The 27836-nt window shown below is 48.2% G+C and overlaps 1 protein-coding gene across 1 annotated transcript in view; it reads right to left on the bottom strand.

Annotated features, from left to right (window-relative positions):
* Positions 1-214: 214 nt before the first annotated feature.
* The window catches only part of St8sia2 (ST8 alpha-N-acetyl-neuraminide alpha-2,8-sialyltransferase 2), a 67231-nt gene continuing 39609 nt past the window's right edge, over positions 215-27836 (bottom strand). The window contains exons 3-6 of the mRNA XM_041652292.1: positions 26554-26682; positions 21936-22193; positions 15906-16199; positions 215-571 (exon numbers count right to left, since the gene is read on the bottom strand). Of these exons, the coding sequence (XP_041508226.1) occupies positions 286-571; positions 15906-16199; positions 21936-22193; positions 26554-26682 (967 nt within the window). The 3' untranslated portion in view covers positions 215-285. The remainder of the gene's footprint in view (positions 572-15905; positions 16200-21935; positions 22194-26553; positions 26683-27836) is intronic.

The raw sequence follows: 27836 nt of genomic DNA, 5'->3' as shown, positions 1-27836 counted from the left end.
TCTGCCCCCTAAAGGTGGACTGAGTCTCCATCTGGTCCAGGTGGGTTCTCCACACCTTCTTCCTGTGGCTTATCTGCCTAACGCTAGATGAACACCACACAGTTATAAATACTCAGGTCAATATATATATGCAGGTATAGATATATATATTCTGGTCACTGTTTTACACTTTAACAAAGGAAACCACTAGCCTGCTTGTTCTATTGTTTGTGCCACCCCGACTCCCATCTGCCTGTGGTGTAGCTGGCAGGAAAGTGAGCCACTGAGTCCCACGGGCTGCCATCCTTACGTAGCCCCGTCACACTGGCCGACCGTCAGTTTCAATGCTCCCTGCTCATGCAGGCTCTTGAGGGCCTTGAATTCCAAGGGCATGGTGTGGGGGCTGGCCTGGGAGGTGTAGCCGTACTTGAGGCTGTCATAATAGTGGTACTTGACGGGGTTCTGATTCTGATCCAGTGGAAAGGGCCAGAAGCCATAGAGGTAGATCTGATTGCAGAAGCGTGTAGCCAGAGTGTACATCAAGAGGCCAGTAGTTGGTCTTTTTATGTGAACTTTGTTGGTCAGCCAATATCTGGATAAGAAAAAAAAGTTAAGAAAGATAATAAGATCTGGGAAGATGGCTCAGCTGGTAAAATGCCTGCCTTGCGAGTATGAGAATCTATTTGGATTCCTCAGCACTTATGTAAAAAAAGAAAGGCATGGTAGAATATACCAGCAACCCAGTTGTGCAAAGGTACAACACACGCATGCAAACATTCATTCACACATGCACACATGCATCCACCAGCGATATACATTATAAATAAACACACACAGAAACAATAAAGAAATGTGTTTGTGAACACTTCCCAAGAAGAAAGAAATTCTATTCTGCCCAGCAGCCCACCTCCTGCCTCCTGTGACTTCAAGTCACATGTCCTAGGCTTCCTTCTCGGGAGATTGACAACGACTGCTGATTAAACCAGGACTACGCCTTGAGTTGGAGCTTTCCTGTGCATGCGTCTATGATGTCTGGGGCACCACGATAAAAAACTGGCACCCATGGTTCCCCATGTGGGAAGCGGCAGTACCTTGTCTTGAACACAGACCCATTGACAACTGAAGCAGGGTTGGCAGTTTTCTGTAATGGGCCGGGCGATAAATGCTCTTGGGCTTGCAAGTCTATGGCTTCAGTTATGACTATGCAACCACGTTGTAGTTAGAGCATGAAAGAGCCACCGCCATCATACACAAATGTGTTCAGGCTTGGTCACATTTTAAGGAATGTTTGCCTAGTGCCCACTGTCTCACAGACGGTTATTAGTCTTCTCCACATCATATAGGTAGACTTTTTTCCTCTCAGTGTTCCCAGAAGCCCCACCCTCTGCGGCAGCTGACCTTCCCTGACCATGTGTATAGCTTTTCTGCAGAGCCAAGGAGCTCTGGACTGCAGTTCTGGACTCTGTCTACACGTTAGTTCCAAAGATCTGTCATTGGATCTTACTAGCCATCTTGATTAGGGAGTCAGTGTTTCCTGCTGTTGGGGCTCTGTCAAAGAGAGATGGGAGGAAACATGGAGAAGGGCAGGGAGCAGGTTGTTGATGAGACAGCTCAGCTGTGTGTCTCTCTGTGCCTTAGCCAGAGCCAGAGCAGGGAATGGGCCATCTGTGCTCTGGATGAGAACCCATGCCCGGAGGATGGAGGTCTATAACTCAGATGGCTCTGTTGCTAGCTCTCTGTGTCTTTGAGAAAGTCACTTCTCTCTGATGGACCTTATTTTTCCCTCACACATAGTCCAGATACCTCCAGGTTCAAACATTCCACAAGAACCTAGAAAAATCTCTGCAAGTGAGAACCCTTCTGCTTGTTGTGATTCTTGCTGTATAGATCCAGAGCTCACCCTGAGTGGTCCCTACCTGTTTGTGGTTAAAGCTCTGTTTGACCCTGGCTGCATGGCTCTAATAGCCAGGCTCCTGTTCCAGTGCGAAGGCAGGATTGCTGACCACTGAGCTGGTCCAGTGTGTCTCTAAACCAGACCCAGAACGCGATTTTCTGTCTTTAAACAAAACACCTCCATGGGACTGCATCCCATGGGCTCAAACTTGCCACTCTTCCGCTGAAGGGAAGGCCAGTACCTCAAATGAGCTAATTAAATTCATGCTGGAAGTGGAAGGACACTAGAACAAAACATTATTTGTTGATGTGTGTATGTGTGTGTGTTCTTTGCAGCGACTTTAGCTGGCAAGGAGGGGTGGGGATGTAAAGGCTTCCAAGAAGTCAAAGAAAACTCTTTACACACCATGGCTTGTTCTGCAGCTCAAAAAAGGAACCCAAAAGATTCCAGAGTCAACCCTAGAGGAGTTCCTTGCATCTCTGTTTGGAGGAAGCACTGGCTTCTGGATCAGATGAAGTCACAGATGCCTAGAAACCCATGCAATTACAGTAAAGTATGCAATATTTCCAGGTTTGCTCAAATAAAAGGTGTTCTGAGGACTGCCACAAACTGCCCCTCCAACAGAACTGTCTGTCTGGTGTGATCTCAACGTCACTTTGGACCTTGAGATAGAAAGCAGTGGTCCAGATGGTCACAACCAGGCCTATGATTCTTCTGGGCACAGCGGGAGCTGGGTGGTCCTTTGGACAACCATGGTTGTTCTGTAGGTCAGCCACTTGGAGATCCTTGTCCTTGTGTCTCCTCCTATTTTATGCTGTATGAACCTAGAAACGTCTTAGCAACTGCTTTTCCAACAGGGAATCAGATGGAGTGAGAAAATGAGCCGAGCAGCGGCTCTGGTAACTGCAGGCACAACACAATTGGAAAACAGCATGGAGCAAGTCTGTGGATACAATACAGACCTGTCCTTTCTTCTCCATACTGCTCACGTTTCTATGGTGATGGTCGGCCACTGTCCTCCAGCTCCCTCTCACAGCCTCCTGGGCAGCTCTCAGAAACCTATCCCTGTTCTTCATGCATTTAAATTCCACAGTGGGTTCTCTGCAGGACCCTCCCTGGCTACACCCTTAGCTTTGCCTTTCCCTTGCGGCACCAGCCTTCCCAGTATGATTGGCCACAGCTCTCTTCCAAGGCCCTGTGCCGTGTCATAGTGTATCTACCCCCCCCCCCCCCCCATCAAGATGCTGTTGCTCTTTTGTTCTGGCCTCTGGGCTGTAGCTGAGGTCACCTGCGTAATAATTTCTTTCCCAGGCTGCTGAATTCTCACGGGACTGTAGGGCACATGCTTGCTTTTCCATTATATGCTGGGTTCTCGGGGGGGGGGGGGCGGGGGGTCATCTGTCTTGCTTGCTGCCTCTGTACTGAGGCGCCAGGATCGTTGAAGAGGTGTATTATCACTCAGGAGGAGGGAGGGCTGATTTGAGAATGGGGGCGCTGTGTTTAGTCTTTCCTCCCCTCACTCGAAGATGCCACAGGGCTATCGCCTACTTTCAGTGGGTTAGGGTAGGGGCAAGGGTTGGGGTACCACTTGTCTAAAAGAAAATATACTGAGAATGCGAGGGGCAGCCTATGTGTTGTGAGTCCCGCTGTAGTCCAGGATGGGTTAATTGATGTCCCTCAGTGGCTGGGAACTTCTTCCCTCTGGTCACAGGGAGGCCTGGGTAGATAGAACACAGAAGCAGTATGCTGGCCTTCTGTGTCTGCTCTGCTCCCCATAATGCAAATGGGCCTGGAACTCTGAGGGGGGAGGGTCTCCTCCCTAGTCCTCTTGAGCATAGGAGGCATCAGCCAGGCCGAATTCACATTAAGACCCACACCGTGTGGCCCTGGACAAATCTGGTTCGGAATCGATAGGCTAGGTAACATCAGCCAGCCTTACTGTAGATGAGAGAACTCCATGGGGACCGTGAAGCTGGAGATCATAAGCCAAGTGGGGAATTATTACCACTATCCCAAGAATCCACAGGATACCTGAACCACTATCGTGCTTACTTGGGTGTTTCTAAAAGGCTCTTTTGTGATGAGGTTTTTTGTTGTTGTGTTTTTATTTTATTATTATTTTTTTTAAAGATGACACCCGAAAGGACAGCCAGTAATGGCAGGTCCTCCCACACATCCTGGGGAATGTTCATCTGCCTTAACTGACACACATTCATACTGGGGAGCTTGCCCTTTGCTAAGCTAGCCTATTACATCTCAACCCCGATGCCAAGTTTCTTAATTAGTTGCCCACTGTAACACCAGGAGCTTCAGCAGATGCCTAGGGCCCACTCCCAGCAGCCTGCCCACTGAGATCCCTACGGTGCCCTCTGTTAAATCCTGCTCTGACTAGGAGGTGGATCTTTAGAAAGAGCCAAATACGGGTTACATTTGGAAGGGAAGGGGGGACAGAGTCAGTGTAAGGTCAGATGAGAACTCAGCCGGCTCAGCAGCCTGGCAGAAGGAAAACGGAATAAACTGAGAGTTGGGCTATAGGAAAGAAAAATGGGTGTCCAGTCTCAGTGTTGTCGTATAAAAGGGGGTACTGGTGACAGTGGCATCTCCAGGAATGACCAGTTTATGGTTGCACTGAAGGCTGACACTAAGATTTTCTGATTTAAGAAAAAAAATAGCACCAATATTTGGATTTTTTTTTCATATACATTCTCCAAATTTTAAAATGTTGGTAACTAATTAAAATGCCTTTAGAACATCGAGTGTATTCAGTGGTAGAGCACTTGCCCGGCATGCACGAGGCTCTGGCTTTAACTCCCAACACTGTCAAAAATTTATTTCTTTAAAAATATCCTGTGAGACCTTATTGGGTGGGTCAGATAGACTAGGCCTGAGGCTAGGATAGCAGCCTCCTGAATTAGCCTGCACTTCCTCTTTGGGTGAGCAGAGGCAAACGTAGTGGACAAGGGAGGTTTTCTACAACAGAAGCCAGATTCATAAGCACACAATTAGACGGGGTTTGGCTATAAAAATGTGTGTTTCCGAGTCTTGGCCTCTGGGGCATTTTTCACCCTGTGGTGATTTCGTAAGAGTCAGGGTTAGGGCGGCATGGCTGTAGCTACAATTAGCATTAGCCAGAGGCCATCGAGCTGTCCCTGACATTTTCCAGGGACACGTGAGCCACTGGTGGTGCCCTGCACGTGGGTTTATTGATGCTTCCTCCCTGAGCTAACGCCTAGGGATTTGTACTTTGTTTACTTTCTGATAGTAGGGCCTTAGCAGGGGAAGGCTTTCAGTAATGGATTTCTTTTTAGGTCAGTAGTGCTATGTCCAGAAACGGGGTGGGGGAAGAGGTGAGTTTAATCAATGGGACAGTCACCCAGCGAGCAGGGGAGGGTGACATATTCATGCTGGGATCTCCCCCACCTCATACCTGTCTCCACCTCTGCCTAAGCTTAGTTTCCCCAAATTAAGCGCATGCATTTCACCTTCCTGGAAACAGTCTCTGTTCCCTTTGTTCCTCTAGCTCCTCCCTGGCTCTCAACCTGTAATCACCCTACCTGATCACCTTGAGCTTTCCCCCTACTCCTTTTCGGTGCTTAGCAACTGGGGCCAAGGCTTACTTAGATTCCTTTGTAGGATTCAGTCATCCAGCTCTCCCTGCCTGCTGTACCTGAGGACCTAGACAGAGACGATAGCATTTCTCCCCCACACATCCCAGCATCCTTGCGACTAAGCTGGGTCATACCAGCAGTTCTGGCGCCCAGTCGACAACAAGAGAAGCTTCTTCTACTTCCTCTTTCCTGATCTGGAGATGGGTTGTCTAAAACAAGATGCATCCATCACGGATCTCCAGACCGCTGACTGGAAGAGAGCCTCAAACAACTCTTATCACATTTGAAACGCAAAGACCACTGGGACTAGAGGCTTTGTCGTTGTAGCGGGTCTGGAAATGGTGGACCTGAGGTCTCTGTGTGCCAAATATCTTCTATACAAATAAAATTGAAAAAAGGGGAAGATGAGGGGAAGCAGAAAGGGAATGCTCACAGTGTGTACAGCTTTGGAAGTGCAAACAACGGGGACAGGAAGAGGACACCCAGCTCCGCAGATCCAGTGCCAGATTTCCCACCCAGAATTGCTAACTGGGGAAGGTGTTAATGGCCCACAAGTTTCCAGCATAAATCGGAAGTGTGATGGCTCTTGGCAGAGGGACCCACTTACTTCCTGCTCTGCCTCCAAGGTAAACAAGAACTCATGAGCAGCGTCTGACAGGGACACAGGGGCTCTGTTTAGTGAGCAGCTTGTAATAGAAGCTGGCTGTGTTATGTAGGGACACATCATTCTAGATTTCCTTTCTGTCTCCTCAGTCACTCTGGCCAATTTAGAGACTGTACGTGGCTGACTTGCCAAGGATTCCATTCCTTGGGATAACAACTGGGTGTTAAAACACAAACTAATTAATTTTGCCTTCCCAAATGAGGTTAGCTGGGTGCATCCAGAGAGCTGTATTGACAATGCACCTTTAATATCCTAGTCTTGAGATTTTAATTAGAAGGCAAAGTAATCTCAAAGAAGGCAGTAATTATTTTTCCAATTGGCCACCCCAATGACTGTGACAGTTAAGCACCGTATTTTATGAGCATGGACAGCAATCAATGATGATTGCCAAAATCTTTTCATCTTTAAAGTGCCTCCTTCCGTCCCTGGATTTTTGGATGCGGTATGTGGTGAGAATAGTGGCTGCCACTGGTTAGCGGTTGTCCCCCCCTATATGGGACAAAGAGGACTTTCTCCAAGAAGCTAGTGACACTGTGGGACAGGCCCGTAATGTCCTTGAAGGGTAGGAGTGTCTCACAGGGAGATGTGAAGGGCACTTGGTGATGCTTTGTGTAAGCCTGGCAGCAGAACATGGAAGGGAATTCACTCTGATCTGAAGGTATCACAGCTCATTGCTGTTCTTTCCTTGGGTATACACTGAGGTTTCTTTGCACCCTGGTTTATGCCAGGATGAACCTGCCCATTCCGCATAACAGGTAAGTTCTGGCTTTTATCTTAGAATCTGGGGCTGTTGTCAAGAGTTGGTAAAAAGTTCAGTTGGTAAAGTGCCTGCCTTGCAAACATGAGAACCTGAGCTTAAACCCCCAAAAGCTGAGGGTTAGCCTAATCTTTGAGTCTTGAGTCCTGTGCTGAGACACTCCCACAAAAAAAAGAAAAAATAAAACAAAACAAGTAGGTGGTTGATACTCGAGGAAAGGCACCCAAGGTTGACTTACATACACACATATGGATGCATATTTACACACACACACACACACACACACACACACACACACACACACACTACTGAAGCCACGAGAATGAGGGAGGCTTCTGGTCTCTAGGTATCCAGGCTTACTTACACCAATGTTCTACCTAAGTTCACGTATACCTGAAACATGACCGGACTACCAAACGTTTCAGTGGCCCTATGAGTACAGGACAAAAGCAATGGCTAGTCAGGTTGGATACACCAGTGATCTGGGCCTGCAAACCGTCCTCATTACAACTCTACCCAACTGCAATTGTGGCATCTTGGTTTCCGACCAAGCCCTTTCCTAAGGTTTATTGGTCAACTGCTCTTGAATGCTCTCAGTTGTCATGCGTCTTCCTGCTGAAGTCTTCGGAACCTTTTTGGAACCTCCCTGAATGGCTTTGGTTCTGTGTGCTGCTTCCCCTACCACAACACACTTCCCAAATCTCCAGTGATGGCTGGCACGTTGAGCTCATGGGTCACTGTGGGGGCACGCCAGGAGAGGTGCGTGGGCTCACTCAGCTTTATCCAATGCATCCAGGTGGACCAGGACTGTGCATGCGACAGCTAACACCAGTGTAGACAGCACATTGTCCCAACAAACGAGTAAAAACCATGATGCTGGTCATTTGAGGGGTCCCTCCTGTTACAGCGCCTTGCCTGTAGTGAGACTGTTTTTCAGACTTAACTCTCACCTGTGACCCTAGAGGGCTCCGGAAAGACAATTTGTTGAGCTTAAATTTGTGGCCAGATTCTAGAGTTTAAACTGATGCCGCCTACAAACAGATCTCATTCAATCTTGTTCGTAATCAAAGGAATCCAGTTCCAAACAATAATCAGCTGACAGTTTTCAGTGGCGTGGTAGAGACGACAAAAGTTGATAGGACATAGTCTGGAGAGGTTATGGGAAAGCAGGTACCTTCAGTAATTGTAGGTGAAAGTAAATTGGTACCTGTTGCTAGGGAGGAGACTTTGGCGCTATCCATAAAAATCAACAAGGCATGTATCCATCTCCCCGTTTAGAAGACACGTCTAAAGAGCAAGCCCACAGATGCATAGGCATTAGCAGAACTCATCGTAAGTGATGGATGGATGGATGCCTGATTACTGCAGCCAAGACTGGGAACAATGCCTTTGCCTGCACAGGTGATAAGCCAGATGTACCATGTCTGGCCAGGCAGCTTTGCGGGACCGTGAGGTGGTGTGCATCCATATGGAATAATTTTGGGAGTTTAGAAAGGTGTGAGGGAACACACATTCCCCATGTGTGAAAAGAGACATAGATATACCAAGAGCCAGTTTCACTGCTTGCCTCTTAGAGGAAGACAAGAGATGAGGAGTTTAACTTCCTGTCAACCAAACTTCTCTCATACATTTTAGATTTTTCTTTTTTATAATGTGCACTGTTATTTAACACACACACACACAATTAAAATGAATGAGGATGGGAGATATTTCAGTTCTTAGTATGGAGATGTGAGCCTGATCTCCAGAGCCTGTGTTTAAAAAGTCGGGTGTAGTGGGACATGCTTGTAATCCCAGTGCTGGGCAGAGAGAGTCAGGGAGACCCCTGGGGTTTGCTGGTCAACCAGTCTAGTTTAATTGGTGAGCTTCATTTTCCTGTAAGAGCCTGGGCATGGGGAAAAATGTGGATGATTCTTGAGGAATGTCATCTCTGGTATTGACATCTCTGGTACACCCTTACACACACACACACACACACACACACACACACGTACCCACATACATACACCATCACTATCCACCATCACACAAGCACATACATGTACACAAATAAATAAATGCCCAATACTACAGACTGTCTTTCTCTTCTATAGATGGTACTTCCAGAAAGATAACTCTAGTTCCTTGATTACCTGCCCACTGGAGCAGACTGGGACCAGCCAGGAGAAGGATGTGGACTAGGAATGCACACTCTAGCCTGGGATGGCATCCCTGGAGAGAGTGTCTTCTCTGTGCTGGGGTGTCCCTTTGTTCTCTGCACCTTCCACCCTCTCACCCTCTCTGGCCTTTAGGCTTCTGTTCACAGCGACAGGTGGCAGGGCTCCCTCCCTTGACTGTCCCTTCTAAGCCCTGGCAGGAGGGGACCTGACTCAGAGCCATCCCAAGACCAGGCTCAGCATTGCTGGTACTTAATTTGGCACCAATTCACAGGGTGTCTGATGTGAGATTTCCCTCTGTATGCTGTGATTACCATTGATTAATAATGAACACTGCTTTGGACCTATAGCAGGACAGAACTTAGGCAGGGAAAGCTAGGCTGAATGCTGGGAGAAAGGAGGCGGAGTTAGGGAGAAGCCATGTAGCCCTGCCAGAGACAGATGCTGGAAATTTGCAGATAAGCCACTGCCTCCTGGCAATGCACAGATTAATAGAGATGGGTTAAATTAATATGTACGAGTTAGCCAATAAGAAGCTAGAGCTAATGGGCCAAGCAGTGATTTAAATAATATGGTTTCTGTGTGATTATCTTCGGGCAGTCGGGAAACAAGTGGTCTCTCTTTGCAACAAATTACTAGCTGCCTCCTTACTACAGGTGTCTGCTCAGGACAAGCAGGCCGATGCCCCGCCCAAGGCGTGGCCCTCTCTGTAGGTCACAGCCTCCCTTGTTGTAATTAAATTAGAACCATTCATGACCAACTGCTGAGGAGTTTTCCCACTTACTGTGCCTCGCTCAACTGCCTGGCTGGCTGTCCACTCTGCTACTCTCGTTCCTGACCAACAATAGCTAGCTAGCCAGGGCACTGAGCCACTCTGCTGGCACTCAAAGCCTTTGGGAGAGCTGCTCCTCCTGAATCTTTCTTGGTATTCGAAGGTAAGCTCTGCCAGCTCCGGGCTTTCCACAGTGCTCTCTGCTTCTTGCAATGCCCAGGTCACTATCTCAGCTGGGCTGGTAGGTGCCAAGTGTACTGATTCATTGAATCAAAGAATTCTGGAGTGGGGTATAACTGTTAGGGACTGAATTGTATTCCTCAGATTCATTGGTTGAAATCTGTCCTAACTCTCAATACCTTGTCATGTGACCTTATTTAATGATAAGATCTCATAGAAGTATCCAAATTAAAATTAGTCATAGTCAAATTATAGATAGTCAAAATTAGGATGGGCTTTAATCCAAGATATATATCCTTGTAGATGTAAATGTTCGTGCCACTGAGTGTGAAGACAGCCTTCCTCTGACAAAGAGAGACCAAGATTCATGTTTCATAGCCCTCACAGGGGACCGACCCTGCCTACATTTTAATTTTTGGGTGTCCAGCCTCTAGAGCTACGAGACAACCCATTTCTACAGTTTGACCATCTCAGGCTGGTACTTCGACCAGGCAACCCTCACAGAACAATGTATCAGTTCTGTGGGAATGACACGGATTCCCCTCCTCACAGCCCCAGAAAGGGAGCTCACTCTGCCCAGACATTTCAAAAGATACTGAATCCATCATTTCTTAAAGGCGCTACCTTGTTGCCGAGGCTCTCAGGTGTTGGGATGTTTTTACTGTGGGCCAGATGGTTTCCTCCCCCCAACCCCTTTTCCTCACCTGCCTTGCAGCTTCACAGGCTCAATCTAGTGGTTCCTCAAGGGCTCTATTTCACCAGCCTAAAGCACCCTGGGAGCCTTTAAGTGTCTGATGAGAGCGGCTGACTGAAGGAAGATATTCTCATTCTCCCTAGCTCCTTCTCTCCCCAAAACGTTTCAAGTCCTTGATTTTTCTGCTATTTTGGTCCTTTTGCAGTTGGGTACCCCCAAGTGCATGTGACTCTTCAAGTGGGATCTGGCCACGCAGAGTAACAAAGCGATCCCTGACCTACCTACCACGTAAAAGATGTCAAAACATCCTTTGCTGTGCCCAGAGAGCATGGGAACCTTTGGGGGTATCCATCCATCCACTCAGTTTCAAGTCACCATTGTTTTCTGCCTCGCTGGAGAGTTTGGGATTTGTCAGAATTCTCAGTTTCTTCCCTCTGATTGGCTTAGGTTTCACTCTGAGACTCTGAATACTGAGATCATCTCACTTGTGAATTTGCTAAGGGAGCCACTGGCAAAAACGGAGACAGGGTCTGAGCCTGGCTGCCAGGGTCGCAGAGGTCTCGATAAGGTCAACATAAATGTATATGATGAATGGGCATGCTCAAAGGGTCGGTGGATGGGTAGGTGGAGAATGGTTGGTCGGTCCGGCATGGCTATGGGGAGGTGGTGGCAGGATATGTAGACATCTCAATCTTATATAGGCAGAGACCAACTCTGGCTCCTCTCTTCTCATCTGTAAGAGAGACACTTTTCCTAACATCTGAGTCTTGATTTCCTTCTGGGTTAAAGGTATCCTATCCACAAGGCTGTTCCAGCAGAAAGCTAACATTTGCCCCTTTTATTCTCCTGATTGTTAAACAGGCCGCACACAGCTCTTTTAGTTGCCACGAAGAGCCTCATCACCACAGCTGACCGATACTCTGGGTAAATAAAGGGACTACGCAGATGGCACATACCTGTCTGCTCTCCCTACAACCAGGGACCCTGGGACAGCAAACCGTGATATTTTCTGGTGAGCACTCCTACTTGCAATGTTTCTTTCTACCTCTCTTATGAATCCCTGGATGGATAATCTTCCTAAACTGGGCTCACAGGTGTCTGTAGTTTTCCCATATCTAAAAACAAATCAGAGTCAAGAGGACTGCCCCCATTGTCCTTCCGGTGCAGCTCAGTTTAGAAGAGGCCACGGTCAGCGGCTCAGAGGACCTAAAATTGTGGTGTCAACTGGTCTTCATTTATTGATGGCAACAGTTCTGAAATTTAAGCCATGCACCAGAATCAGGCGGACCTGTTAAAACATAGATTGGTGTACGTTTTCCTACGCCTTGCGGTTCTGAGCGTCTGAGGTGATGTGAGCATTCTGCCTCGCTAACAAACACCCAGGTGATGCTGATGCTGTTCATCCAGGGTTTACATCGAGAGCCGCTGGGGCAGCAAATGGAACTGCAGGTCAGGGATCAAAGATCACCTCACTTTGTCCAGGCCACAGATCCACCACCACCGTCTTTGCGGAGAAAACAGGAGTGGAGGGTTTTGTTTTACCTCTGCATTTTGTTTTTATTGTCTTTTGGTAGTGCTGGGGATTGAACCCAGAGCTTCACGTATGCAAAGCAAGAGTACCACACTCCCAGCCTATCTTTGTCCTTGGTAGCCTCAGTAACATCTTCCTCTATTGTTTGCTTGTTTGTTTTGTTGTCTGCCTGAAAGATAATGCACTTTTTTTTTTTGGCGCTGTTATTGCTTCTCTTACTACTTCTACAAGCGAAGCCCATTTTGGCTTTGGTAGTCTTGACTTTATTCTTCTAGAGTTCCTTTGCCGTTTCCTGGTCACGTGCACTAGAAGTAAGCAGAAGCTGATGAAGAGCAATGGAAGAGTCCAGAATCTGTCCCTTACGAGGCGGCCTTGGGCAAATGGGTTACTCTATGAGGCTCAGTTTTTCCATCTTTAAAATGGGGATAATGGGACTAAGTCTAGTCTTGTGATTACATGGGACAAGGCTCAGCATGGCGTCTGGCCCCTAAGCATAGTAGCTATGCTAGCATTGTGCCCCACATCTATTTTTCCGTTTTTCATTTCGGTTCCGCCACAGCACATTCAGAATGTGTGATGGAACTGGTGACGTCTACGCATGTTTGCTTCTCTTCAGAAGGCTGTCTCATGTGCAAAGAAACAGCCAGGTGAGTCAGGGAAGACAAACCCATCTGGTCCAGGGATAAGAAGGTTTTAAGAAGATAGTATCCCACTAGATGCTATTATGTGGGTTGCGACTCTGAAGTGTTTGGACAGTTCACCTTGTCCTGACTGTTGGGAAAGCTGCCCCAGGCCCTGGATAACTGTTATGTGGACACAGAATCTCTATGCCAGGGCGATGCTCCCAGGCCCACTGATCTTCTCCGGCCCCTGCAGATCTGGACATGAAGAGGCACAAATCCCCACTGCACCTGATACACTGGGAGGCAGATGGCACGAGTCTATTCTTGGTTGTGCGGCTTACTGACTGGGTCACCTTGTATGGATCACCGGACGTTCCTGAGCATTAATAAGCGAAGATACTGGCATGCCTCAAAAGTTGCCTCTCCTTGGAGATCCTCACCAGCCGTGCGAGAGTGCCCGATTCTCCAGGTCCCCACAGACGTGTGTTGTCTTCTGGCCACTTTATTAATTTGTTTGATGACAGCTATGCTTCTAGGTGAGAAGTGGTACCCCGCTGTGGTTTTATGCTCTCTGCAGTCATCTGCAATCCTGAATGGCTTGTCATATGCTAATTATCCAATTGCGTGTCTTCTGTGAAGAAGTGTCTATTCAAATCCTTCTCCCATTTTCTGAATTGGGTTGTTTGTGCTTCTGCTGTTAACGCTGTAGGAGTTCTTTACAGGTCCTGGATGTTCATCCCTCACCAAACTTACTACCTCCAAATATTTCTGCCTATTCTATAGGTTTTTTTTTTCACTTCCCCAATTGATCATCATTTATACACAGTCGGTCCCCTGCCTTCTTCTCCACCATCCCTTGGACATTTCTCTCACGATTTCACTCTGCACCCCCTGCAAATATGTTCTTTCATTTTTTCAGTGAACCCCAGGTAAGGCCAGAGATGGAGGCAAGTCCTTTCCCAGGGACACAGGCTGCCCACTTTCTCACCCCAAGGCATCTTTTCTTTTCCCTCCTCTCCTGGCTCAGAGCTGGAGGTGGGGCAGCCCACCTGTTGCTCCTGCAGTATTCCCTCTTGGACTGCTGGCAGAGAGAGCTGCCTTCTTCCCTGGGATCAACAGCCTGTTTGTTTAAAGGGCTCATTACTGCAGCTTAATGCTATTTTGACAGATGAAAGTGAGTCAATTATAGCTAAAAATAGCTCTGGCTGCAGAGGTTTCTTCCAGGTGGCTGCCTGGCCCATCCAAAGGACTTTTGCTCTTGTTGCAAAAGTTGTCTGCCCCAGGTTATCTTCCAGAACCTCCAAATCAACTCAGGAGGGGCCTCCTTCTAGGAATAAAAGGCCTTCAAGGCTTGGGGCCTAAGCCCCAGAGAGCGAGGTTACTCTGACAGGCCCACTCTGACAGAACTCAGTGAAAAGATGCTGAAGAGGTTCCCTGGGGCCTCTGTGTCCCTCTGGAACAGGGGTCACTCTGTCCTTCCACCCTCGAATGTGGTTACCCTTGTGGTTTGTTTCTTGAGATCTGTCTTGGGACCAGGATATTCCCTGTGATCACACATAACAAAATACGTCCAATTTTGGTCATAGCCATGAATGTCTTAGGGTCATCTTTTATTCACGAGCATGGGGTCTATGAAGGGGATTCAGATGGCTTTCCAGTTATTATGTTGAGGTGCCACCTTGGAGCATTGCCATGTGCCTCAGTTGGCAAGAAATAAGTTCTGGGGAGCATCCACTGTCTTTGGAGTAGGGCTGTGATTGGCCCATTGGTTGGGTGGACAGTTGGATAGGTCAGTAGGTGATACATATTCCTGACAGACATATCAAATCTATATCTAGGCAGGTACCCAAGTCTTCAAAACCTACTCTCTCCCGCCTCACCACCTAGGTTTCCGTAGATTCTCTCATATGCTAGAATATAGTACCACCATCCACACATGTGCTTAAGCTCTGACCCCAAAATGATGTAACCAGAGATGCATTCAATACCATCTGTCCCCAGTGCTCTGTCCCCAGCCACCATCAGACTGCACCTTTGCCCAGAACCATCCAGACAAACTATTCCTGAGTTCCCAACTAACAGCAATTAGGAAAAACACAGGTACTGTTTTTTTCAGGATTCTAAGATTTGGGGGTGACTTCTGACCCTGTCATAGATAACTGGAACCAAGGGAATGAGGGCTTACCATCCAGCTCCGCTGCTTGCTGTGACCCAATTTGTGACCCCAGGAAGTCTCCTGGCCCAGAGCCCTGGGGAGTGGGCCTGTGCCTGGTCTCACAGTTGGGAAGAAATAAGCAGGAAGTTAGGAATTACCAGTCTGGCTGGGCTGCTGAAAAGCCCAACTGGTTCAATGTGGGTTTAATCAATTTTTAAATTTTTTTTTTTTTTTTTTTACTGTTTTGAGACAGGGTCTCATGCAGCCCAAGCAGGCCTTAAACTCACTTTGTTGCTGAGAATGACCTTGAACTTCTCTGATCCTCCTGCCTCCCTCCAGAGCTTTCAGTCACCACACCCTGGTTGTGCAGTGCTGGGGACTGGACCCAGAGCTTAGTACAAGGATCAAGGATGGTGGAGACAACAGTGTTTACAATGACAGTGCATCTGTATTAGTTGCTGTCCAGATGTTATTCCATTTAGTCTTTACACTCCGGCAATGTTACCCTTCCCACTCCCGATTACTGATGAGGAAATTAAAGTCTACAGTGCTTCGGGTGACATGTTGAAGTCAAAGCCATTTGCTCCTGGTGGAAACCACCTACCTGAGACGGCGGGTATGTGACAATACCTGTCATCATCTTCCTCCCCAAGTCCATTGCATCTGTTCACATCGAGCCTCAAAACAACCTCCAATTACTTTCTTAAGAGCACAGGGAGTAGGGAGCTCACCCAGATGAAACCCATCTGCCAACCGCCCTCATTGCTGATAGAGCTTCCAGAAAGGCCAGGAAGCTCGCTAAGAGCATTCAACTAACGGTGTGGAGATGGAAGCGCATCTGAGAGGCAGCCCTGTTTACCACTCACACCCAACCCTCCGATGCCGCACTCACCCTCGGACTGCGTGCAGCAGGCGCAGGGAAGGGTAGGCCGTGCGGACGTTGACATGATGCTTCAGGATGAGAGCGTTGACCCACTCCACACGTTCTTTGCCGCCCCGGGCCATAAAGGCAGGGATCCACAGGATGCTGCCGTTGAGGCCATGCAGCCGCTGCAGCAGCTTCTCCCGCCACGTGGCGTTCACCAGGTCCTCAAAGGCCCGCTGGATGACTGAGGGGTTCATAGTCACTAGGTCTGTCTTGAGGCCCACGTCCCGGGCATACTCCTGAACTGGAGCCAGGTTGCACCTGAGGGGTAAAAGGCAACCTGGTCATTTGGGATGGTCCTTCTGACATGAACTTTACCCTGCCCTCTGCCTCTTCTTGCTTCTTTCTTTCTTTTTTTCTTTTTTAAAAGATCTATTTATTTATTATGTGTACAGTATTCTCAGTATTCTGTCTGCATGTATGCCTGAGGCCAGAAGAGGGCACCAGATATCATTACAGATGGCTGTGAGCCACCATGTGGTTGCTGGGAATCGAACTCAGGACCTTTGGAAGAACAGGCAGTGCTCTTAACCGCTGAGCCATCTCTCCAGCTCCTTCTTGCTTCTTTCTTTCTCCTCATGGATGCATCATGGGTACTTGATTGGTCCCAAGCGTTTCCTATCTCTTTCTTCCTGTCTCAATGTTTACTGAACCCCTGTCATATCCTTAAACACAAAATGCCACTGGAGGTCAGTATCTAAAAGAGGAAGCACAGTGCTGGCCCTCAGCCCCCACAACGAGGTGGCTCTTAGTAGGTGTGTCCTGGCCCATTAGGTGACACCTTAGAGTGGAGACTCAGAAGACAGATTTCCAGGTTCAATACTCGGATCTGACACTCTCTACCTGTGTGGTGACTTTCTCAGCCTCTCTGCGCTTCCCGCGAGGCTTCCATGACTTTGGCTGGTGGCAGAGACCACAAGAACAGTGGGTACTCGGGATGCTCCTGGACCATAAGGAGAACATAGCCCATGGTAAGTGCTGTCATGTTTCTATTGGGGGTAGGAGACTATCAGGTGTCAGAGCGGGGAGGGAAATCTAAAGGACGGATGAGCAAAAGAGCAGTGGCGGATAGCGACGGAAGAAGAGCTGGTCTCTAGTTTGTAAAGTCAGAAGATTCCCACAGAGACTTGTTAAAAATAGGATTCCCCAGGTCCTGATTCAGCAAGCCTCAGAGCTTAGGAATTTATATGTATGTATGTATATGCATGTGCATACATATACTTTCGAAAAAATCTCTTCCTCTTTGGGTTCTAAGCAACTTTTAAAAAAAAACCCACGATGCTATGAAATTTGAGGCACAGGAAATTTGCCCGAGGGTAGGGAATGTGAAGCAGTATGGGTGTTCAGAGGAGGGACATGAATTGGTCTGACTAGCACGGATTCCATCGGTGAGACAGGGAACAAGAGGAATGTTAGATAAGACCTCAGAGGCTGGATATGCAAGGGCTTGTCACCGAAGGCAGTAGGAAGCCATCCGAAGGGTGCTGAGGGAAAGAGCAAATGGGCTGATCTGTATCCTGCTATCTCCTTGCTGAACCAGTCAGCCTGCCTATTCCCCGAAGGACCGCCTTGGGTCCCTTCCTCCAGAGTTCTGGCCCAGATGTCAAAGGGCCCCTGGGACTGAGTCTGCAGGCAGGAAGCGCTTACTGTCTTCCCTGGAGACCTGGATGGGAAGAACGATCTTTGGATCAGTGGGAATTAATGGAGAACCCAGAGCAAGTATGTGCAGTGTGGAGGCTGCCGGTGTGTTAGCTTCACAGTGTAACGCAGACACCATTTGCCTTTAAGCAACAACCTCTCTTCTTTGCCTGGGGAAGAAAGCCAGTTCAGTGGATAGCACACTGGCCTTGCTGAGTCCTGGGCTACACTGGCCACTTGACTAGTATTTTCTCCCTCCTACAGGTCAGTTCATTTTTACTGTGAACTTGTATTAATAACCCCATTTTAGAGACAGAGGAAGGAAGTCCTCAGCTACCTATTAACTTGCCCAAACTCCCTGAGCCAGGAAGGGAACTAGTAGGATTTGGAAGCTTGTAATCTCTTGGGAGCCTCACCCCACCCAACACCTCGTCTCCATCCCTTGCCTCAGCTTTGCCTTCTCCGGCTATGGCTAAATCTTATTGGGGCAAGAAATGCCGGGGACCTCTTCAGATGCTCCTGCTCCATGCCACAGAGAGTGGGAGATACTTTCAGCACAGTGGCCTGCCTGGGGCCACCCATATCTCCCGCTTACTCCAAGTCCAGCTGAGCCAGGCTTCCAAAACTTGGCTGATTAAATCCCCCCCCCCCCCCCCCCCCCCGGTCAGGCTCACTGGAGATCACCACTGCTAACTGTAACGGGGCGAAGGAGACAGCACAGGTTGAGTGGGTGTCAAGCAGATTTGAGGGCTGCTCAGGTGGTGGGGAACACACTGACTGATTACTAACATAAGGACCAAATAGACCTTTGCTGGAAGAGACATCAGGGTATTTGTGCCCTCTAAGGGCAGGGCAGTTCACAGCAGTGGCTTCACAACCTACATGGGGTTGGGGTGGGAAGTTGGGGGGTCTGTGGGACTCAAGCTTGCCCAGTGATATGTCTTAGTGAGGACATTGCCACTAGGCATGTGTGGGGGCGATTCGTGGGGGGGGTGAGCAGTTGAGACACGTGTGGCCTCTGAATGTTTCTTCCCACTGACATAGAATACATGATTTTTTTTTTTTTTCATTTAAGTGGAGTCAAGTCCTTTCTGACTTTGGCTCTGGCAGAGGCGCTCTCGTTCAAAGAGAATTCTAGGAGAAGAAGCTGCAGAGCAGGCAGGCCTGGTTTCTGGCAGGAAGGGAACTGGCCCCTTTCAGAAATAACTGTATCCATAGGTACGTGTGGAGTAAGCCTCAAGATGAGGGGAGCAGTTTGGCTTCGAAGCCAGGCTGCCAGCTCCACAGCCTAACCCTACTGTGTAGCTAGTCACCAGGATCTGGGCCATCCGTGCCTCAGTTTCCTCACTGGGAAGGACAGTGCTGAGAGTTAAATAAACTCATAGGTGAGCACAGACCAACACCAGGTGCCATGAACATGCTATTACTAACGCGCTGAGGGGACAGCCTATCTAAAGGGTCTATGCTGATGGTGATTTCCCCGTGTGTGTATGTGTGTGTGTGTGCACGTGTGTGTGTTGCTAAGAAGGAAGCTGAGAATGGCATCTCTCCTCATCCTGGCATTGTAGTCTTGTGTCATCCTCTCAGGCCTAGCTGTCCCGGCCATCTCTGTTCCCAGAAGCTGGCGTGTAACCAGCATCTGCTCAATATAGCCTCCCGGATTTGCTTCCCCATCCTTCCCCTTGTGGTCTGCTCTTCCTTGTGGGAGGTGGTGCACACTGCAAGTTCACTCTGTTCCACGAGTCTTGAGACCTACTAGGGCTTCTGGGGTCCTGTTCCCCAGTAGTTTTCTGAGAAAGTGGCCATGTCCTGTGTGTTCCTCACATAGAGTGGGGCAGAAACATAAATGAGGAAAACTAATTTTGCAGACTTTGATAGGTGGAGACAGGCATCCGTTAGGAGGGACTGTTTCAGTATTTGGCATTGGCATGCAGGCCTGTGGAGCCCTGCTGTGTGCTAGGCACACCAGGACCTGGAAATCAAGGCACAGCCACAAAAACTCCTATCATTTCAGGAGCTCGCTGTCTGGGGGTAAGGTAGTACAGTGGAGACACAGGGTTTATAGAGAATGAATACTCGGTGTCCTATCATGTGGGGGACACAGGGCATGCCCACGTGTGTTACTTCATCTAACATTCATGACATCATGTGTGATTGTGTGTTTGAGTGGAAGTGTGCTTGTGGATATGGGGTCAGCAGAGCATGCTGAAGCCTAGGCTCTCTCTGTGCATCTTGCATGCATTCACGGTTGCATCTTGCATATAATTCGTTGCCACATCATGCATAACCCCCCCCCCCACCATGGTCTTGTGGGAAACCCAGAGACTCAGGCTTACTTCATATCTCACGTCTCTGTATTTCAATAAGGCAACAGGCATGCATCCCCATTGAAGTGTGGAGAAAGCTGGCTTAGCATCTGGAGAGGCTTCATCACGGGACGACCTTAGAATCAGCTATTGCAACCCAAACATTTCACAGATGAAACCGAGGCCCAGGAAATGGGAGTGTTCTACTCCAAGTTACTTGACAAGTGGTCATTGGAGCCAAGACTGAGCTTCAGAACCCACACTGGGAACTATGGGCTGACCCTGGCCACGACTTCTAGAAATTCTTTTGGGAATCCAGCTCATAGGAGAAGGCCAAACATCTGCAGGGTGAATCTTTTCTCCACAGTTAGGAGTGGGGCTTAGTGTGGCTTGGGAAGCTGACCGTCGAAACGCATTACTCTGCCTGTCCTCCAAGAGTTATATGAGGTTGGAGAGATTTCTTCACTGCTGGCTGGCTGACCCTGGAGGAGAGCTGACCCTGGAGGAGGCTTTGCCCCGTGCCCTCCATTTTAACAGCCGTGCTCATATCCGTCACCTCTCTGGCTTCCAATCAGACAAGTTCCACACATTTTCCTTTCTTTTCTTTTTCAGACCCTCTCTTTAGACTGGAGGGCTTAGAAACGTAGGGATAAGAGCTATTGGCTCTGCTAGCCACAGAGAGACCTGGTCAGGGGGAACAAAAAAGAAGTAACTGGTACCCAGGCTATTGTAGCATCTCCAGTCTCAGGGGATGCAGGAGTGATTATACTCATTTCTTCCCATGTCCTCAGGTTCAGGGAACTCGCTGGTCATGATGCTCCCAAAACCCCAGAAGGAGAGATTCTCTTTGCACAAGGGCAGTCCTAACAGCAATATGAGATGCGGCACACATTTCTGCCAGGGCTGGGAGCACTTTGGGATGAAACTTGAGGCACCATGTGTCCTACTTTTGTCTAGAAGACAGCGATACCTTGTTTCTGAGTTTGTATGGCTCGAGGGTTAGGTGTCAGGTCTATGGGTAACTGTCACAATGTCCCCAGTGATGGCAAAACAAGAGCTGATGTCACAGAGAAAATGGCTGTTGAGTTTCTTTATCACTCTTCATTTCCTAGGTTTTGACTACAGGATACTAAAGTTACAGGTAGAATACGCCTTCCAGAATACTGGGAAGACCTTTATGGCCCCGGCACAGGAACTACCCATCCAGATTTTCTTAATCCCCTTTGTGCCAGGATCTGTCTAGTGTTCAGAGAACAAGCCCTTTCTGTAAGGGCCAAACAACAAATATATTCAACTTTGCAGGCTGTGTGCACTCTGTATTCCTTTAGCAAAACATCCCAGCTTTGCCCAGAAAGCTAAAAGGATGAGGGTGGGCCTGAGTGGCTGTGTTATAATAAAGTTTTATTTACAAAGCATATGGAGGGCCATAGTCTGCCCACCTCTGAACTCTTCTTTCTGAGGCCCAACCTTATAATCCAGAATCACCTGGACTCTCTGGGTCACACAATGCTCCTGTCCTGTCCCTGTAGTGACTTAATAGATTAGATGTGCATTCTGATCGGAAATAAGGATCCCTGTGATGAATCTTCATTGTCAATCTGATTGAATTTAGAATCCCCTGGGAGACACACCTTTGGATATGACTTTGAGGAACTTTTCAGAGAGGTTTGACTGAAGAAGTAAGCCCCGCCCCGAATGTTGTTGTTCCATCCTAAGGGCTGGGTCTCCAGGCTGAATAAGAAGGGGAGAAAGGAGCTGAGCACAGACATTTATCTCTGTTTCTTAACTGCAGATGTGATCTTATGTCACGCCTTCTCCATCATGATGGACCCTCAGACCACGTGTGCAAACAAGCCCTTGCTCCTTTAAGGTGCTTTTGTCAGATGTTAGGGTACAGGGATGAGACAGATCACTAATGCTCCCCCAAAGCAAGTATGACAAGGAGTGAAAGTTGAGAACAGGAGGCACCTGACAAATATGTCTTGTTTCAGCCACCTGACTTAAATATATCTGCCACTCGGGGCCCAAACCCTTGCCGCAGATGGTTGGTTACCTTATGACGAAGCTGTGCGTGTCAATCTCCTGCCCACAGCCGCTGTTCAGCAACACCCCCGAGTTGCCCACGATGGCACAAGTCTGAAAATGCTTATTCTTCAGGGGTGAGGTTCTGGGAAGGAGTTCGTAGAGGTTCTGGGAAACGTTCATTGTGCTGTCTCGATCAAAGATATAATGAATAATGTCTCCGGGCTTCAGGGTCCCCTTAAGGACGGAAATATCCTTCTCTGCATCCAAAAACTTTAAAATCTGCTTCCTGTAGAAACCAAATGAAGAAAGTCTCCATGCTGCGAGTTGCTCTTAACAGGCTCAGATGTTCTACTCCATGTCACCTTGCAAGGATGCTATCACCCAGCAACCAGGTGAGCATACCCTGAGGCTCAAATGCCTTCAAGGATGCTCTCTGGCTTTGCAGAAGGCCCTAGATGAAAGGATGCTGCACCAACGCCAGGAAATCTTCAGTAGTGGGCAACCCCAGTCCTTTGGCCCAGGCTACACCAAACTTCCTGTCTTAGGGGAACTTTCATCAAACAGGGAGTCAGAGTGATGTGTGCCCTGATTCCATAGAAGCCTTCTAGGAGTGACCATGGTGGTGGTGGTGTGGGGGGGGGGGGCAGCAGAGGTGGCAGATATGTAGATGGGTCTGTGGAACTGTGATGGGGAATCACTACTCCCACTTGTAAGATTCTGTGAGTGTAGCCTCCTGGCCTGTGCCCTGACCCATTTTGTGTACTGCCTCTTATTTCCCTAGTGTTGTCTGGTGGGGAATGTGAATCATGACATCTCCTTGGTCCCACAGAGACAGGATCCTCTGTGTCTGTTCAGAACAGCGTGATCAAAATACAACACATCATTCTCTAGGTTCTGGGGTTAAGTTAGATCTAGAGGGAAAGTTCTAGAAGAGCACAGGGAAAGGCTGGAAGACACTGGAGTAGGTGTCTTCATGAAATCACAAAAATTTAGCCAAACACAGCCTGTCTCTAGGAGTCTGAGCACCAGTGTGAGGTCTACTTATAGAAACCTAAGGATTGGAGCAAGGATGACACCCATAGGCTTGCTAACATGGAGGGGAGGGAGAACTCTCACAGGACCCACGACACTAGACAAGGAACTACAAACAACCAGGCAATACCAAAAGAAGGATAGTCTCCTCAGCTGGTTATCCAATGCCAAGTGGTCAGCCTTGAAGTCATACACACATATAAGCAACATACAGACCGAGCAGGTTGTGTTTATATATTTAGGACTATAAACATTCATATATAGATATATGTATGCACGAATACACCCATATGTAACAATGCTATGAGTTTGAAATGGCAGCAGACACATGAGGAAGGCTGGAGGGAGAAAAGGGAAGGGGAAAATGATGCAATTATATTTTAATTAAATTTTAAAAAGAACTGCTTAAGGAGCTAGAGAGACAGCGAGTCGGCAAAGTGCTTGTCATGCAAGCTCGAGGGCTTAAGTCTCATCTCAGGAACCCACATTTTAAAAAGCCAGGCACAGTGTCAGGTGCCTGTCATCCCAGGCTGGGGAGGTGAAGATGCACAGATCCCTGGGGCTCCATTGCGAGCCAATCTAGCCTACTCAGCAGGTTCTGGACTAATGGGAGACTGTCTCCAAGACCAATGTGGACAGCTTGTGAGGAACAATGCCAGAGGGTGACCTCTGCCTTCTGCATGCTCACGGCTACATATACACATGCATCCACAGATGACAGACACGCACAGAAAATGCCTAAGCCACCAGTTTTACAACATGGTGGTGATTGCAGTCATACAGAGAAAGGAGCTGGGTGCTTAGGTCAGCTGGTCTAGTTGTATCTCCTGCAGCAGGTCCCCATTTCGCCTTTCAGAACCGAGCCAGGGAAGCTTGTCTTCCATCCACAAGTGTTCGTGGATGTGCGCTTGGTCACACTGAGCCCTGAGCCTGCAGAGCACCCTGAGGCAAGTCCTAGGAGAGTCGCAAGTTTGTATACTTGGGAAGGAGGAAGAATCTGGAAGCTGTGGCTGACACCTGAGGAAACCTGATTCTGTGGGGATCTGGGTCAGATGATTAATATACATCTAGGTCTGGGGTGTTCTGAGACAGCCAAGGGGGCAGCCAGCATCCCTTGGGGATGGCACGTTCCATCTTCTAGCCACTGCCTATTAGTGAGTGGAGTCTCCAGTTACTACGCAGGGAGAAGCCACCTTGGCTGAGGACTTCTTACGTCTTAGCAGGAAACAAAAGCGACTTATTTACTCCACTTCATGAAAGACTATACAACTTGACATGCTAATATACTTTGTAAATTGCTAATATCCCTTGCAATTACTTACCCCAAAGTATTTAAAAGCAAAGAGAGCCCCCCAGAAAGCTCATAAATAAATACCTCTGTGAGGGAATTAATTTCTAACTAATTATGAGAAATTACAATCAATTATTAAATATCATTCCAAATCACTCACAGAATCTTTTATTGTGAATAATTTTGGGAACTAATTGAGTAGAGGGAGATTCCTTTTCCCTCTGGGTGGAGGCATATTGTTCCTTCTACAGTGACTGCTGTCTACAGGCTCCTTACAGAAGCAATGGTCTCCTCTTCTACACAGACAGGGTGTGTGTGTGTGTGTACACGCATGTGCGCGAGTGTGTGCATGCATGCATGTGCGCATCCACAACTGTGTGTGTGAGTATGTGTGTGTGTATATACATATGTGCACCCCTGTGTGTGAGTGTGCATGTTTGTATGTGTGTGCATGTGTGCATCTCTCTATCCCTCACCGCCTTTTCAGAGTTCCTACAGGAAAGGTCCAGAAAGAGCTGATGTGGGTGGGTGCTGGCAGTAGGATTTCACCTCAGGAGCTATAATGAGGAACATGAAATATGGTGGCCAACCCAAAATATATGGCCAACTCTGAATCCCTGGAACCTGTGAATGTGATTTTACTCAGAAACAGCATCCTGGCAGATATGATTAAGGATCTTGAGATGAGATCATCTTGGATTCCCTGTGGGCTCTAAATCCAGTGACAGTGTCCGGTGAGAGATGGAGGATGAAGTTACACCAACTCAGATGAGGAGACAGAATAGATAAATATGGAGGTGATACAGCCATGGGGACATCCAGGGCCCCCCAGAAGTCAGCAGAAGCAGCAAGGAGGGCTCTCCTGGAGCTGCTGGGACAGCACTCAGAACTGCGACTTCTAGAACCATCTAGCCTTAGGTTGGTGGGGGTTGCTGCTCTGTTAGCTCCATGGTACACAAAGGAAAGGACATGACTGTCAGGACAGTGCAACAGGGATGGGTCTCGCTTAGGTAACCCCAAAAGAGGTACTGAGAAAGATGGCCTGGTGGCAGCTCCTCCAGGGGGCCTCTCAGTTGTCGGGCTCCCAGATGGCAAACGCTTTTTAGTCCCACACCCTTTTTTTCTCCCCATGAAGCATCTAGAACTATGGGGTAGAGTCACTGAAGGAGGCAACTCCCTGTTTTGTGTGATAGTGTATGTATGTGGTCCTTCACCTTTCTTGCATAACTATCTGAGAGTATCCTTAGCTCTAGAACAACCAAATCTGGGCTGGGACGACAAACTGATAGCCTGGGGAATCAAACCTTTCCTTACCTGGTCCTGGCTGCCTCATTCCCATTCCCCATTCCCTGTCTTCTGTTCAGTGCTCTTTCAGCCCTGGTCACAAATCACATATTCAGAATGTGTGCATTCAGGATGTGCATGGCGCACCTGATAAACTCCCACTTACCCTTCAAAACATAGGCCAGCCTTACCTAGTAGCCTTCTTGGATCCCTTAGAAAATGAATGGCTCCCTTCAGTACAATCTCCTTAGCTTTATCTCTTTGCAAGATATAGCACCGTCTGGTGTGAACATCCTACCATGTTGTCCTGTCTCTGCTTATTTTTGTATTTTTCTGCCTAACTTGCCTAGTTATGGGCCACAGGTCAGTGCTTGGAAATGAACATTGGATGGGTCAGTCATGACTGCATCTGAGCCAAAGTCCCAAGCACCAAAGTCATCATTTTCTCCATGTCCACCACCCGAGGATGACTGTTGTCTGAGGGTGCCAAGGCCAGGACAAAGACTTATCTCTGACTTAGACAGATCAGTCTCTTAGAGGTCGACCAGATGCCAGATCAATTCTGTGTCCCTCAGCTATAGCTCTGTGTTTTCATGTGGGTGGAAGTAGGGAGACAGTCTTTCATTCTTTAAGGGCCATGGGAGGTGGCAGACAAGGTGAAGGACTGTCACAGATTCAGGACATAAGTACCAGGTAAAGGCAAACAAGAAACAACTCTTTATGCCAGAGAAAGATACCTGTGGCCTGCACTGCCCAGAAGCAGAGCTCCTGACTTAAACTGATGACCCTAGGGGGCTGGTCACACAGACCACCTCCCCTTGCCCACATGGCTGCATATCCACATGGGTCAGGTGGCTGGGCTTGTCCCAGATTTTGATTTCTAATTGTCATTTAATAGATGGAACCTGCTTCCTCAGGAGGAAAACATTCATTTCTATCCTGGCTTCTTTAGATAACAGAGAGTTGCAGTTTGGTGACTCATGGTACAGAAAGCCAGGTCTGCCCCCCCCCCCCTTGTCCTGTAGGTAATGACCCATACCTGATCCTCAGAGAGAGCGTCTGGTTGTGTCTCCATTTGGATGAAGCCGGCTGGATGCCGTGTTTAATGCTTTCATTACTTCTGTCAACAACAGCTGGCAATGAAGACCCATTTATTACGACCTCAGCTCTGGAAAGGGGGAAAAAAAACCACGAAGGTAGACATGATCTGTGAGCCTGCCCATGACAAGTCTAATAGCTTTGTTTTCGCACGGGCTTGAATGTAAACTTCACAAGAGCGAAATTGCAGTTATTACTTGAGAAGGGAAGTCTATTTATCTTGGAGAATGCACGAACTTGCTCCCTCAGGAATAGCCTGCAGACATTGGTTCTTAGAAGCAGGAAGTGGGGGCCCTGCAACTCCTCTTCCCTCCTCCCATCTCTGACCTTCCAGGGGGAACCTGAAGTCTCTGCCAGGACAGTGCAGGTTCCCTTCTCAGTACAGAGAGGAGTGTCCACAAGAGCAAGGTGCCAGCTGTTACGTGGTGGCCCGCAAACGTTAAGAGATAGCTAAACCCCACGCAGGACAATGTCCTTAGAGCCTGTGGCTCCGCCCTCCTTCCCTCATTCCTCTCATTTTCTTCTTTGTAAAACCTTTTCAAATACATTTGTGTTTGTATGTGTGGTGTGTGTGTGTGCACATGTGCGCGTGTACATGTGTGTGTGTACACATGTGTGCATGTGTGTGCATGCGTGTGGGGGAGTCAGAACAACTGGCAAGAGTTCATTCTCTTTTTCTGTTATGTGGGTTCTGGGAGTTAAGCTCAGATTATCAGCCTTTGTGGAGTGTCTCTTTGATTACTGTGCCATCTCATCGTGCCCCCCTTTCATTGCTCATAGAAAAAAATACCCATCTGTGATCAGATTATTAGTCTTCTATCTGCCTGTCTTACCAGGCTCCAAGTGTGGGATTTTTCTCCTATGTCTCCATTTCATAACGGTTTAACATAGCAGGTGTCCTATAAGTAACCACCTGTTGAATTTGACTTTGAACTTGGTCCTGAGAAGCCTGGTGTGGAGGAAGGAGCTGGCTGGTTTTGTATTCCTGAGGCAGATCCGTAGGCTGGATATAAACCATCTTCCTGTCCAACTCAGGGACAGCAGGCACGGGAGGGCTTTTGAACGCAGATACTTGAAATCTATGCTAGTAGGTTTCTAAGAAACCAGGCTCCACTGATGGCTTTGAAGGCAGTCTAGGAGTCAGCCTGCCTCCTGCCAACACACACAGATATATGTGGGTCACGTCCCAAGTTCCTTTTGTCTAGCCGGCAGCACTTTCTCTTG

Source organism: Microtus oregoni, unplaced genomic scaffold (genome assembly GCF_018167655.1).
Source record: "Microtus oregoni isolate MIOR12 unplaced genomic scaffold, Mior012 000000F_ref0000247, whole genome shotgun sequence".
Classification (NCBI taxonomy): Eukaryota; Metazoa; Chordata; class Mammalia; order Rodentia; family Cricetidae; genus Microtus; species Microtus oregoni.
Note: the sequence above shows the minus strand (reverse complement) of the source record. Positions and strands in the feature narration are given on the sequence as shown.